Source organism: Hippichthys cyanospilos, chromosome 10, assembly GCF_059441005.1.
Source record: "Hippichthys cyanospilos isolate Australia breed blue-spotted pipefish chromosome 10, RoL_Hcya_1.0, whole genome shotgun sequence".
Taxonomy (NCBI): domain Eukaryota; kingdom Metazoa; phylum Chordata; class Actinopteri; order Syngnathiformes; family Syngnathidae; genus Hippichthys; species Hippichthys cyanospilos.
In genome coordinates, this window is record NC_142378.1 from 22,369,539 (window position 1) to 22,385,000 (window position 15,462).

Consider the following 15,462-nt stretch of genomic DNA (forward strand, 5'->3'; position numbering starts at 1 on the left):
GTTGGGGGATATAGGTAGTGACCAGCAGGATTGAACTTATCTCCCTTGGCAAGTAGAAGGGGCGACACTTCACGATCATGAATTCCGCCAGAGGTGAGCAGTGTTTGTATACTACAGTGGCATCCCGGCACCGTGCTTCACGGATAACACACACGCCGCCACTGTGCGACTCCGCCCCCCTCTGCGAGAGCCCTGTCGGATCTGTAGCATGTTAGCTGTTCTAGTTGTATAGTGGAGTCCGGAATGTTACTGTTTAGCCAGGTTTCAGTGAAAATTAATACACAACAGTCACTCACTTTTTGGTTTGCTGATCTCAGCAATCGGATATCGTCCATTTTGTTGTCCAGTGAATGAACGTTCGCCAAAAGGATAGATGGTATGGCTGGGCAAGTTGGGTTAGCTTCTAGCCTAGCTCGGATACCTCCGCGCTTGCCCTGCTTCCTCGTCCTGATGCACCGCTTCCGGCGCCTCCCTTCCATGGGAGGGGTAGCAGGCGAGTCCGGTGAATTAGCAGGCCGGCGTAGCAGTCCTAGTTCCCTTAGTGAGTTCTCCAGTCCCGTGTTTAAAACTTGGCCGAGCCCAAAGGCAAAACTCTGGATTTGTTGGACGAACTATGTTCTCTCAAGTATGATCACGAGCTGTGGGTTTTGACAATACGTATCAGATCCTAGATAAAAGCAGTTGGAAATGAGTTACCTCTGCAGGGTGTCCGGTCTTTCGCTTAGAGATTGGGTTTGAAGCTCAGTCAGCTGGGAGTGACTCAGTGTTGAGACGTTGTTTCTCCACGTTGAGAACCACTTGAAGTGGCTCTGGCAACTGGTTTGGATGCTTTCAGGATGCCTCACTCATGAAGGGTTTCATGGGACCATGGGACCATGGGATGGAGTTCCCGGGGACAACCCAGGACATGCTGGAGAAACTATGTGTCTCAGATGGGCTGGGGATCCCCTCAAAGGAGCCGGACAAAAGGAGCTGGGGAGAGGGAAGTCTGGGCTTCCTTTCTTAAGCTACTACCCCCGTGGCCCAACCCCAGATAAGTGGTAGATCACAGATTCAAGTGTTTTATTGTCATATAAATAGTTTCGCTACACAATAACATTTTTATTCTGTTCACTTCCCTGAGCAGATGTACATTACACACAATAGAGCAAATAATGTAGACAAAATAATAGAGCAATAGAGGCCAGTAATAATGAAGCACTAAAAAGGAATAGACTCACATTTTGAACATATTATAGAGTAGATGGAGTGGAAGAAACTATAATATGAGGACGATGCAAACTATCATGTAGTGTATGTAGTTAGCAGCTTTGGTGTGCAGGATTTGTAAGGTACTTGTGGTAAAGTGACTGGTGATGAGGCAGATGTGTGCAAGGAATTCGTTCAGAATCCTGATGAGCTGTGGGTAGAAGCTCTTAGTCATCCTTGCAGTCCTGGCCCTCAGGCTACTGTAGAATCTGCCTGATGGCAGCAGTTCAAACAAGTTGTGTTGTGAGTGAGTATTGTCCCTGATGAAGTTGTGTGTCCTCCACAGAACCCTCATTTGATAAATGTCTTGCAGTGAGAGGAAGACTGCTCTACAGATGCACTATGAGTTCCTGATCACACACTGCAGAGCTTTCCTGTCTTTGTACTGTACAGTTGCAGTACCAGACTGTGATGGAGGTGGTGAGGACACTGAATTGTACATCTTTAGGAGTTCAGAATCTTTGCTGGCATGTCAAATTTCTTTAGTCTCCTCAGTAAGTACAGTCTCTGTTGGGACCTTTTGATGATCTCTCGTGTGTTGGGGGACCAGGTGAGATCGTCACTGATAAGGTGCTGAGGAATATGAAGGCTTTCAACCTCTTCACCTCTGTCTCATTGACGAATAGTGGTGGTTTGTGTGGCTCAATCTGCTGCCTTTGGTCAATGATCAGCACTTTGGTCTTGTCTGCGTTGAGGTGGAGATTTTTGCTGCGACACCAGGCCACAAGGTCTGCTACTTCTCTCCTATGTATATATTGTCTCAACCCCGCCAGTGATCAGCCCGATGACTATAGTGTCATCTGCATTCTTAATTAGGCTGGTGTGGTTCGGATAGATGACACAGTCATAAGTGAAGAGTGTCTAAAGCAAGGGGCTCAGCACACAGCCCTGGGGTGTCCCTGTGCTTACAGTTCTGATGCTGGATATGCAGTTGTGGACTCTGACTAATGGAGGTCTGTCTGTGAGAAAGTTTAGCACCCAGTTACAGAGGCGGACTGCCAGACCAAGTATAAGGAGTTAATCTGTCACTTTGAGAGAGATGACTGTGTTGAATGCTGAGCTGTAATCGATGAAGAGTATTCTTATATATGTGTCCTTGCGCTCTAAGTCATGTCAAGCTCCAGCCCTCAAGGGCTGGTATCCTGCATGTTTTCGAACCCTGTCTCTCAAACACACCCGATTCAAATGATTAGGATCATTTTCAAGCTGCAAGGTAGGACCCGGGGACTGGATTTCAACAGGTGTGTCGTAGATGATGGATGGATGATTCAACATTCTCTTGAAATTGTTCAGCTCTACAAAGCACCAGTGTATTTGTTTTAGTAGACCAATTACAAAAGACTATTTAATTTTCTATCATTGTCAATTTCTTTTTTTGTGTCAAAAACTGCATTCATTAGTTCAACAGAATGAAGGAAAAGTACCATGAACATGCCTGTTGTTTCAAATTCATTCCTTTTTTGATTTAAACAACCAGGCTCTTAACTCTTTAAGAAATGTCGATCTTTGTTTGTAGTAAATCAAGCTTTCTATTCTGTCTCAGAGAGTGGGATGCAGAAGAAGGCAATGGTCCACTGGTTTGTACGTGTGTCTGAAGTTCCTTTGAGCAAGCTGCCACTGCTTGGGAGGGAGCCGCATCCTCAGGAGATCTTTTACTATCAGGGTCCAAACTGTAAGGAAGAAGTCAATGTGGAGTCCATCCTCAGACCCGTGCACGTAAGGAATTTTCTCATTCCAGGTCACTTCTTTTCATCATTCCTTTGCTGCTTTTCCCTCATAGATACAGTGGGCCCCCGTTTTACGACCTTAATCCGTTCAGCGGCTAGGCTTGTAACTCGAATTCACCGTATGACGGGCAATCCAAACCTAGGTTAATTAGTGAATGCGTGCAACGCGTGCAAAAACCTTAGGTAAATACGACTTTATATACATTTTAAAAATTAGTAACATAATCTACCGTACAGTTAAATTAAATAACATAAATATCCAAAGGAAAGATGACAATTACCTTTGGGGCGACGTGACTTGAGCTGGTGGTGAGTGGAGGCGGAGGGGAGCAGAGACGAACCTGCAGATTTTTTTTAAAACGAGAACTTGTTTCAAACGAGAACTTTTTTTAAACAATGACTTTTTTTTTGTTTAAACGAGAATTTTTCAAACAAGAACATATTTTTAAGCGAAAACGTTTTTTAAACGAGAACATATCACCGGCGATTTCCTACTCTTTAATCCATAATAGAAGAAGCCTCTCCATTTTGTTGTTGACCTAGGTCCGTCCCCTAGCATATCGGCATCTCCGTGACTGACACCGTGACTGAAACAGTGACTGTGACATTGTAAGAGCAATAGCATATCAGCGTTACCGTAACATGCGTGAGCGGATGATTTCGTTGATGTAGCAAAGCAAAATCAATTGTACATACACATTGACTGGCAACGCGTGGTGAAATCATATTTAAAACCATCACGAATTTACACACATATTAAAAATTAGTACCATAATCTACTATACAGTTAATTTAATTAACATGGATATTCAAAGGATAAACGACATTTTCCTCTGGGGCGACGTGACTTGAGATGAGTGGAGACGGAAATGAGCAGAGACCAACCCGCATAATTTATTAGTTTATTTTCTTAAACAAGAACTTTTCTCAAACTAAAACATATCACCGGCGATTTCCTTCTCTTTAGTCCATAATAGAAGAAGCCTCTCCATTTTGTTGTCGAGTTAGGTCCGTCCCCCGGCAAGGAAAGTCTTGCCCTTAAAAGATTGCTGAGCGGTTCCGTCCATACTCACGAGCAAGGTTAACTACTGCGTGCGCCTCCTTCGTATTTTTTTATTATCTCCTGCTTGGTTTCTATTGTCATCATCCTCTCACTTCTTCCTTTACCGCCACTTGCAATTTTAGAAGCCATGTCTAACAGATAAAGTTTGCAAAGTCTTCACAACATTCCTTCCTTCCGTTTTTCACTCATTTTCTCTCCTTCCTTCCGTCCCGACCAGCTGTCCCATCAAGCTAGATAAAGGCGTTTGGCCAATAGCATATTGGCGTTTCTGTGATTGACGTGACGCCGGCCAATAGCATATCCGCATCTCCGTGAGTGAGACCGGGACTGTGACCTTAATCGACCAATAGCATATTGGCATCTCCATGACTGACACCGTGACTAAGACAGTGACTGTGACATTGTAAGAGCAATAGCGTTCAACGTTGCCGTGATGAGCATCAACTTCTGAATTAGTTGACGTAGTAAAGTGAAAATAAATGTTCTGATACAATGGCGGCATGTCGTTTTGTTCGTAAGACGGAAGGTTTGTGCGTAAGCGGGGGACAAAAAACTCCGCGGTCCACGCTCGTAAGTCGAAATGTTCGTAAAAGAGGGTGTTCGTAAACCGAGGGCTGACTGTATGTATGTATAAATGTGTATATATATATATTTGTATGTATATATGTGTATATATATGTATTTTTATATATATATATATATATATATATGTATATGTGTATATATACATATGTATATGTGTATATATATATATATATATATATATATATATATATATATGTATGTATATATGTATAATATGTATATATGTATATATGTGTGTGTATATATATATATATATATATATAATATATACACACACACACACATGTTCTTTTACTCTCTCTCCTTTTAATCATAGGTGATTCATCTTGATGGTGAAATTCCATTTCCAAGATCAAGTGAAAAAGATACTTTCTATTTTAAGTTGTCCTGGGACACCAAGATATTCAAAGTGATACAGTCAGTTGTCTTACCAGCTTCCAGGTTTCTTTGCTGTTCCAAACCCTGCGATGACAATTTTCCTCCCAGCTCACCTTCAGAAACTCCTGCATCTCAAAGAGTGAACCAACAAGCTTTGCCTACACCAACCACCACTGTTATACAACGGGCAACTTCCACAGAGCAATACAGTAAAGCCATCATGTGCTCAGAAAAGCTTTGTGGCCCGGAGTCATTGTCACTGCACTCAGCGACCAAACTGTCAGCATCAGAATGTCTAAGTGCCAGGAGGAAAAATGCATTATCCAAGACACCAGGATTTTGTGAACAATTGGAGCGCCACAGTAAGTATTTTAGTTTAGTAGCTATTTAATAATGTGGAGCATAATTTGATTAACATAACACAAGCTAACTCACAACTATAGCTTTCTGTTTTTCAAAGTCAAGTCAAAGTCGTTTATTGTCAATTTCTTCACCTGTGTTTAACATACAAAGAAATCGAAATTGCGTTTCTCACTATCCTTTGCGTTTTACATGTACAATAACAAAGTGCATGTGCGCAAGACGAGAAACTCGTAAAAACTAGATTCTTATTTATAGTAATGTAATGTGCAGTATGTTAGAGCTACTTTGCCTAGTGTTGCTAAACCAATAACTAAAACTTAAATACGAAAAACCAGGTATGGCAACAGTACCCCAAGACAAGACATAAAGAGCAGCATATAACAAGACAGTCCAACAGTACGAGGCAAAGCAAGACAACTCTGACTGTGGTTGTCCCAGTTGTGTGCATTTGAGGTAGTTATAGTTCTAAGTGTAATCGCTAGTGCAATAGAAGTATAATTATAAATTAAAATTTATCATGCAGATATTTTAAAGACATAACTAGTAAATTTTCTGTAAAGTGTCAGATTTTTTGAAGCTTGCACATTGGAGTTATTAAGGTTTTTGTTCCTCATGGCGAAGGAAATTTGACACACATAATTTAAAGCCCCGCCCCCATCACATATATTGGCCGACCTTCACGAAATTTCACCCAAATGTGGCCCTAAGCGTGACAATGGAGCACGCTAAATTTAAAGTTGATCGGCTTAATTGTTTAGGAGCTATTAAGAAGAATTTGCTACCTGCAAACATCCAAAAATGGTCCAAAAAGGCATATAAAAAAATTAAATATCTCTGGTTCTGTACATCCTAGCATATGGCGCTCTATAACCTTTTTGTAGGTCTTCAGGTGCTATATATGCCTAAAAAATTTCAAAGCTCTAGGTGAAACTGGCCGTGACCCCGGAGAAGTGTTCGACTCTAGGTGGCGCTAAAAATAAATTTTTTAGATTTTATGGATGAAAACACCAAAATACCAAATTTTACAGCAGGCCCGATGAGTGTGCAAATTTTGGTGACTTTTCGTGCATGTTTAGGCCCTCACATTTGCGATTTACTTTGGAGAATAATAATAATAATAATAATAATAATAATAATCTGGGGAGGAACAATAGGGACCTCGCAGTGGTCACTGCTCGGGCCATAATAAATATGGCAGCAGCAAGTCTGTGCAAATTTTGCAAGTGCATGAGCAAAGTTTGAGTTTAGATGGGGGGGGGGGTCCAATGCCCAAAAATTCGTCTGCCAGCTCGGTGTTTCTTCTGGCTGGGGCTGAGTGTGGGAGATAGGAGGGGAGAGAGAGAAAGTTCAGCAGTTTCACGGGTGGGAAGGGGGGAGAGTTCAGCAGTCTCACAGCCTGGTGGAGGAAGCTGTTCCTGAGTCGGGTGGTGCGGGAGCGGAGGCTTCTGTACCTCTTTCCGGAGGGCAGGAGGCTGAACAGACTGTGTGCAGGGTGGCTTGTATCGGTGACAATTGTGATGGCTTTGTGGCTGAGGTGGGTGGTGTACAGGTCTTGCAGGGAGGGGAGTGGAGCACCTATAATCCTCTCAGGTGTCCTCATGATGCGTTGTAGAGCCTTGCTGTTGTAGTCAGTGCAGCTCCCGCCCCACACGTTGATGCAGCTGGTGAGTATGCTTTCGATGGTTCCTCTGTAGAATGTGGTCATGAGGGGTGGCGTGGCACTTGCCCACCTCAGTTTGCGCAGGAAGTAGAGATGCTGCTGTGCTTTCTTGGCCAGAGATGCAGTGTTGGTGGTCCAGGAGAGGTCATCGTTGATGTGCACCCCCAGGAACTTGGTGCTGCTCACGCTCTCCACTGCAGCACCATCGATAGTCAGTGGGGGGTGTTGGGTGTGGCCTCTCTGGAAGCTGACGACCATCTCTTTGGTCCTGCTGATGTTGAGCAGGAGGTTGTTGTCTTTGCACCATCTGGTCAGAAGCTCCACTTCTTTCCTGTAGTGGGTCTCATCGCCGTTGGAGATGAGGTCCACCAGTGTTGTGTCGTCAGCAAACTTCACAAGGTGGTTGGAGCTGTTGGTTGCTGTGCAGTCGTGTGTCAATAGGGGGAAGAGGAGGGGGCTGAGCACATAGCCTTGTGGGGCCCCCGTGCTCAGGGTGATCCTGCCTGAGATGTTGTTGCCAACACGCACCACCTGAGGCTTCTGGCTGAGGAAATGCAGCAGCCAGTTGCAGAGTGAGGTGATGAGCCCCAGTTTGTCCAATTTGCAGGTGAGTTGTTGTATTATTATGGTGTTGAACGCTGACCTGAAGTCTATGAACAGCATTCTCTCATATGAGTCTTTCTTGTCCAGGTGGGTGAGTATCGGGTGGAGGGCAGAGCTGATTGCGTCATCTGTGGATCGCTTTGCCTTGTAGGCGAACTGATACGGGCCCAGGCTGTTGGGCAGGATGGAATTTATGTGTGACAGGACTATTTGTTCAAAGCACTTCATGATGATGGGTGTCAGTGCCACCGGACGATAGTCGTTGAAGCAGGATGGGGAGGATTTCTTTGGCACAGGTATGATGGTTGCACAATGGCTTGCCTCAGGGAGGTGTTAAAGATGTCTGCCTGCCAGGAATGTTGTCTGGACCTGCTGCTTTCCGGCTGTTGATGGCGGAGAGTGTCCTCCTCACGTTGGCAGCATACAAACACAGAGGCTGGTCGTGCGAAGGTGGTGGTGTTTTCTGTGGGCGGGTGATGTTCTGTTCCTCAAAGCGTGCAAAGAAACTCTTTAGGTTGTTGAGCAGCGTGATGTCTCTCTCACAGCTTTGTGGTGCAGGTTTGTAGTCTGTGATAGCCTGAATGCCCTGCCATAGGCTGTGTGGATTCTTGCTGTTCTTGAAGTTCGAGGTTATCTTGTTTGTGTATTCTTGTTTGGCTTTCCTGATGCCACGGGACAGTTTGGCTTTCGCTGTTTTCAGGGCTGATTTATCCCCAGCTTTGAAGGCCTTGTTTCTGGCCCTCAACAGCCTGTGGACGTCTCCTGTTAGCCATGGCTTCTGGTTGGCCCGTGTGGTGATCCTCTTGATGTGGGTCATGTCGTCCATGCATTTGTGTACTCCTCAATATCTGTGATGCCGTTGTAGGTGGCTGCTTCCTTAAAAATGTCCCAGTCTGTTGAGTCAAAGCAGTCCTGTAGGGCTGAGGTTGCCCCCTGTGGCCACACCCTTACTTCTTTCAGTGCAGGTTTGATGACTTTAACTCTTGGTCTGTATGCAGGCATTAGCATAATAGTGAAGTGGTGAGAGGAACCAATGTGGGGGAGGGGGTGGCTTTGTACGCTCCTTTGTGCTGAGTGTAAACAGTCCAAAATGTTATGTCCTCTTGTTGCAAAGTGGATATGTTGATGAAACATGGGGAGAACAGTTTTGAGATCAGCATGGTTGAAATCCCCAGCGAGGATGATGAAGCCATCTGGTTGTGCTGTTTGTTGTTCACTGATAGCCTGGTACAGTTCGTTCAGTGCCGCACCTCTGTTGCTGTTGTTAGTTGGGGGATATAGGTAGCGACCAGCAGGATTAAACTTATTTTCCTTGGCAAGTAGAAACGGCGAGACTTCACGATCATGAATTCTGTCAGAGGTGAGCAGTGTTTGGATACTACAGTGGCATCCCGGCACCACGCTTCGCGGATGTAAACACACACGCTGCCACTGTGCGAGCCCCCCCCCCCCCCCCCCCCGTCGGATCTGTAGCATGTTAGCTGCTCTAGTTTTATAGCGGAGTCCGGAATATTACTATTTAGCCATGTTCAGTGAAAACTAACACTTAACAGTCACTCGCTTTTCAGTTTGCTGATCTCAGAAGTCGGATATCGTCCATTTTGTTGTCCAGTGAACGAACGTTCGCCAAAAGGACAGATGGTATGGCTGGGCGAGTTGGGTTAGCCTCTAACCTAGCTCGGATACCTCCGCGCTTGCCCCGCTTCCTCGTCCTGGCGCACCGCTTCCGGCGCCTCCTTTCCCCGGGAGGGGTAGCAGGCGAGTCCGGTGAATTAGCAGGCCGGCGTAGCAGCCCGAGTTCCCTTAGCGAGTTCTCCAGTTCCATGTTTAAAACTTGGCAGATCTTGCTTCTCCGGATTTGTAAGAAGACCCGTCGACTGTACACGTATTTTGGCGTAAACTGACCGGAAAACCTTTACAAACACTTGTTTTACGAACAAAACAACACATTGTCGGAAGAGCGAGTGGCCGCTGCGTCTACACGCGCCGCCATCTTGTGAGCGATTTTTGTTTTTAATTAATTTAAACACTTGTACAACGTAATTTACATTCTAAGTATGATCAAAAGGATACATTTGATTAGGTTTCCATATATTATTCTCGCTTCAGGTCCGGAGAAGATGTCTGTTGCTTTCAATGATGTATTGAATCAGCTATTGGATGAAGAACTAGAGTCAAAAGTGGAGTTGGCTCAAAAGTTAACGACATCTTCCCCGCTGGTGCTGCATTCCATTGACAGCCTAACTCCATGCCAGAAGATGCATACAACACCTGCCAGTCTAGATTCTATCTCCCTAAAGCCCTCAGTTGTCATGATGAACAAACTATCTGTCCCTGAATCAGATGGTCCTTCTTCTCAAACCAGAGCTGTTTCATCCATGTGAGTCAGTAATTGCATTACTTTTGTATCTTCTTGGAATTTTTTTCCTTCATCGCGTTTTCCCCAAAGCGTCTCTTGGCTCAATGTCCACCAGAAACATGCGATGATTCCTGCCATTCTTGGCGGGGTATTAAACAGGGTTGCTAAAAAGCTTGGCTAATACACTGACCAAAAAAAAAAAAAAAAAACACAGCTTCTGGGAGAAACAACAAGATTCAAGACTTGAATGATAATACCAAAACTATTGGAATAGCAAAAAAGGCAAAAAAAAAAAGAAAAAGAAAAACCTTGTATTGAGTCTAAAATACTGCAACAAGCTACCAATTGCTGAAGTACTGAAATGCCATTCCAAACCAGAAGTGAATACAATAGTTTTTTTTTTTCAGTTACCCAGTAAACCATTGCAGAGTTTGACACCTATGCTATACATGTTTGGTTTGTTTTTGGTATCTTGGTAAAATTTTTATTTGTTTTTATATTGTTTTAAATGATCTCAGTCTCTTTTACCCCTTATCTTTGCATTCTTCATCCAAAATAATGTCTACTATAGAGTGATTTTTATACCTACAGTCTTACCAGAATTGACTGAGCCTTCCATGTGATAGGTCCAAGACTCTTGAATAGTTTTCCTAATGTTAGCACATGCTGGGTAAATCCAGTTGTTACTAGAGTGAACACGACCAAAGTACTTTAGTGCAAAATCTCATCAGAGCTAAAAATATGTTTTTTTAAATGAACATTCTTGTAGCCACAGCCTTGTTGTCATTGGTAACAAGGTTTGCAATTCAACACTAATCAATGAAGTCCGATAAAAATATTATAAAAGACAAATTGTTAGCTCTTATACAAATAAAGCCAATGGATGGAAAATCAACAAAGGTGACTCAAACTGAGGCCAACTTTGTCAGATGAGAAAGTAAAATCTTAATTACATCTTAACACGTCTTTTGACTGTCCAAAATTGTTTGTTTTTGTCAATGAAGTATGAACAATGCATTTTCTAATCTGTTTTTTATTTATTTTTTTATTTTGTATATATACTGTGTTTCTTTTATGTTGAATATTATAAGGACTGAGGTGTACAATGAGAACTTGCCACTGCCACACACTGCCACCACACCAAGGAGCTCAAAAAGGAAGTCTGCTCAACTAGGGTCTTTTCGGATCAAAAAACAATTGTGAGTGTTAACATTCACAGCATTACACATCTTATCTCAATTTAGTTTAATCTTTTGATAATGTAGGTTTGCATGATGCATGCAAAAATGAACACTGATTCATAATCTAGGTTGTTTAATACACAACTATTCTGTCTCAGATGTCTTTTGGATGACCAACAAAACCTGGACTCAGACACAGTCGACGAGGAAGAGTATTTTCCTTCAAGTAAGACATTATACAGCGACGATGAACTGATTAATGATGATGACAGTATATTAGTTAAGAAAGATAGACAGCGTACTATTGAGTCATTGAAGCCTCATTCAAGAAAAAACATGGCCGCCTCCAGAACATCTCATAAAACACCCAACTGGAAGGTAAATTTAATAAATATACTGTATTATTTAATTTTAAATACATAAATGTGTTCATAGGCTTTTTAGGTCACTTCCGCTGATTGATACTGACTTATTTACACAGGCAGCAACTGATATGCCACATACTCCCAAAATCCCTTGCAGGTTGATGCCAGCCCAACACCCTACCAACATATTAGAAGTGGCCAGAACAAGGTAAAAAAAAAAAAACATTTGCAGAACCCCACTTGTCAATTAAAAGCAATTATGAGATATTTTAGACTTAAGGCCAACTTATAAGGTTGCTAAGTTGCAGGCCAAATTGGACCTGTTAATATTGATTTACATGCAGAATGCACATCTTCAACAGAAAATGACCAGTTTGATCAATGAAACAAACACAACAAGTGGCATAACAAATTTCTCTAAAAGATAATCAGTATATATTTTCTTTATAAAGTGATGAGCATTGTTGTTCATTTTCGATGTTAACTAGTTTAATGTTTAGCTCATAAGTCTGAGTATGTATCACAAACAGGGATTGAGAGTCAAGTAGGAAAGGGAAAATATCAAATTCTGACAATACGATAACATTGAGCAAAAATATCACGGTATTGAAAGTACAGCTCACAAAACAAAGTTTTCAAATCTTTTTGCGTAAAGTGCTGTTTTTCAACATTTTAAAAAGTGTTTTAATTTATACAAAATATATAACACAGCATTTGTTAAAATAAATGTTTACCATGCTAAATTAAAAAAATAAATAAAATAGAAACAAACCTTTATTGAGCAACACACGTTTTGCTCACCAATAAACATACACTGTATTTTTCGGACTATAAGCCGCGGCGTTTTCTTCATGATTTGAGCTCTGCGGCTTATAGTCCAGTGCAGTTGATCTGTTTGTTTTTTTTTTGTTGTTTTTTTTCCCCAGCCACCAGCAAGCAAATGTGTTTATCTGTTCAAGTTTTCAATATATGGAACAACTATGAAATATAACTGAAAAGATTTTAATCAATGGCTGTGCTCAAAGAGTTTCAAAAATATACTTTAAAAAAATATGCCTAAATTGAATAAGAGAATGTATAAAATTTGGGGTAAATTTATGACGTGTAAATTTTATATACAGTACACAGTAAATATGATTTTATATATGTATTTATGATTGTATATATGAATTATGTGCAATGTGTTTTTATGTTCACTAAAATAATCTATCAAACAAAGGGAGACTAAAAAAAAAGATGCTATTGAAGTACAGTCGGCCCCCGGTTTACGAACACCCTCTTTTACGAACATTTAGACTTACGAGCGTGGACGGCGGAATTTTTTGTCCCCCACTTACGCACAAACCTTCCGTCTTACGAACAATGACATGCCGGCCATTGTGTTCGTACATTTATTTTCGCTTTGCTACGTCAACTAATTTAGAAGTTGACACTCATCACAGCCACGTCGAACGCTATTGCTCTTACAATGTCACAGTCACTGTCTCAGTCACGGTGTCAGTCACGGAGTCAGTCACGGAGATGCTATTGGCCGGCGTCACGTCACTCACAGAAATGCCGATATGCTATTGGCCGAACGCCTTTATCTAGCTTGATGGCACAGCTGGTCGGGACGGAAGGAAGGAGAGAAAATGAGTGAAAAACGGAAGGAAGGAATGTTGTGAAGACTTTGCAAACTTTATCTGTTAGACATGGCTTCTAAAATTGCAAGTGGCGGTAAAGGAAGAAGTAAGAGGATGATGACAATAGAAATCAAGCAGGAGATAATAAAAAAAATACGAAGGAGGCACACACATAGTTAACCTTGCTCGTGAGTATGGACGTAACCGCTCGGCAATCTTCTAAGGGCAAGACTTTCCTTGCCGGGGGACGGACCTCGCTCGACAACAAAATGGAGAGGCTTCTTCTATTATGGTCTAAAGAGAAGGAAATCGCCGATGATATGTTTTAGTTTGAGAAAAGTTCTTGTTTAAGAAAATAAACTAATAAATTATGCGGGTTGGTCTCTGCTCATCTCCGTCTCCACTCGGCTCAAGTCACGTCGCCCCAGAGGAAAATGTCATTTTTCCTTTGTTTATCCATATTAATTTAATTAACTGCAAAGTAGATCATGGTATTAATTTTAAACGTGTGTGTGTATTCGTGATGGTTATAACTATGATTTCACCACGCTTTGCCGGTCAATGTGTACGTACAATTGACATCGCTTTGCTACATGAAGATCTCTTGACATAAAAGATGGGGGCGGAGCTTCAAATTATGTTTAATATTTCCTTCGCCAAGATTGACAAAAATCTTAATAACTGAGCTATGACAGCTTCAAAACATCTTAAACTTTCCTGGGATTTTAAAAGTCATGCAATAATACAGCTATGTGATAAACTTTCAAATCATTTACAGCGCCACCCAGTGGCGGACTAAACTCTCATTTTTTTATACTTTTATGTACTGTGAAATGCCTGTTTGACTAAATGAACTAAAAAATGGTCAGAAAAGCTATGACACATTGGAACCTTAAGGTTCTCAACTTTTATGACTTTTCAATGAAGGGCGTGGCCTCTATGCCAACTCAAAATTCGATGTCTCGCGAAAACGGTAAAAGTTGCTGTAATTGGACCTATACGATCTGATATTTTTAAAACTTTGTATATGGGATGGGAGTCCAATGTGAAACACACCTACAAGCCTATTTTTTATCATAGTACGAGCGCCACCTAGTGGCAGCAAAAAATATAGCAAATCCTTAATGTTTTTATGTACTTTGCTGAGCCCCTTGAAGTGATATCCCTTAAACGTTTTCTGAAAAGCCAGTGGCCATGCCTTATGCCCTCCACAAATCAGTATGATGTTTCGACAGTGGGTGTGGCCTATATGGCATTGAAAGTCACAAAATTGGAACAATAAAAGCTGCAGTAACTCCACCCACATTGTCCCACCTTGTCTCAATTTTACATATTTGGTAAGAGTCCTGCACTGAAGTCATCTACAACTACTTTTTCATCGTTCATAGTCCTTGTTCATACCCCGACCTGTTCATACCCCAACGTGCACAGGTCTGCGAGGGCCCTTTATAGCTGCTTGCAGCTCTAGTTTTATTTTATATATTTTTTTTATTTACTTCATTTATAGTCATTTAACTTTTTTTAACAGTAAAATGCCTCAAATTAAAACATTTAGTCAGTAATATTTCATATTTTCTTGCTCCCAGACACCCCTTAAGTGGTCAGATACTTCACCCAGACCCATTTACATGCCTGAAATGCACAATAATTGACTTAATAAAAACATGTTGTTCGATTCCCTTTTTATTGACACTCATTATAAAATGATAAATGCAAGTTTGCAACTTTTTTGTGTTTAAAAATTGTTTCTGTTTAGACAAAATATTCTTGTGCACCCCACTGCACTAAATTTTGTGTTACTTGACTGCAGTATTTTATGCATAAAAAGTTCATTCAAATATTCTTTTTTTCTTTAATTCGTGTTCCATATAAATTTAATTCTATTTATTATTTCTCTTGTTCAGGCTCCACGTGTCCTCTGTACCCGAGTCTCTACCCTGCAGAGAGCAGGAGTTTCAAGACATCTACAGCTTTGTGGAGAGTAAAATCATTGATGGCTCAGGAGGGTGAGATTACAGTCACTTAAAGCGATTTTGCAAGAACAGTGGATAGAGTGCAAGAATAGAGTCCAAGTTTTTTTTTTGTATTTATTTATTTATTTATTTATTTATTTATTTATTTATTTATTTATTTATTTATTTTTATTTAGTTACAGAGAACCCACATGCAAACAGTTTTAGATATATTGTAAAACAATTGGACAAGGTTAGTGTATTTCTCCAGAAAATGTTCTTGCGCTGCATAATGAAATATAATATAACTGTAACTCAACCATAACTTGCTTCAGTGAGGATAAAGAATTTGAAGT

At 41.4% G+C, this 15,462-nt stretch overlaps 1 protein-coding gene across 6 annotated transcripts in view; it reads left to right on the plus strand.

Annotated features, from left to right (window-relative positions):
* Positions 1–15,462, plus strand: part of orc1 (origin recognition complex, subunit 1) — a 105,457-nt gene that overhangs the window by 16,317 nt on the left and 73,678 nt on the right. For all 6 annotated transcript variants that reach the window (XM_088426502.1, XM_088426501.1, XM_088426503.1 and 3 more), the window contains 7 exons: positions 2,792–2,964; positions 4,940–5,363; positions 9,737–10,007; positions 11,078–11,185; positions 11,326–11,545; positions 11,649–11,740; positions 15,059–15,160. In XM_088426502.1, coding sequence (XP_088282628.1) covers positions 2,792–2,964; positions 4,940–5,363; positions 9,737–10,007; positions 11,078–11,185; positions 11,326–11,545; positions 11,649–11,740; positions 15,059–15,160 — 1,390 coding nt within the window. The remainder of the gene's footprint in view (positions 1–2,791; positions 2,965–4,939; positions 5,364–9,736; positions 10,008–11,077; positions 11,186–11,325; positions 11,546–11,648; positions 11,741–15,058; positions 15,161–15,462) is intronic.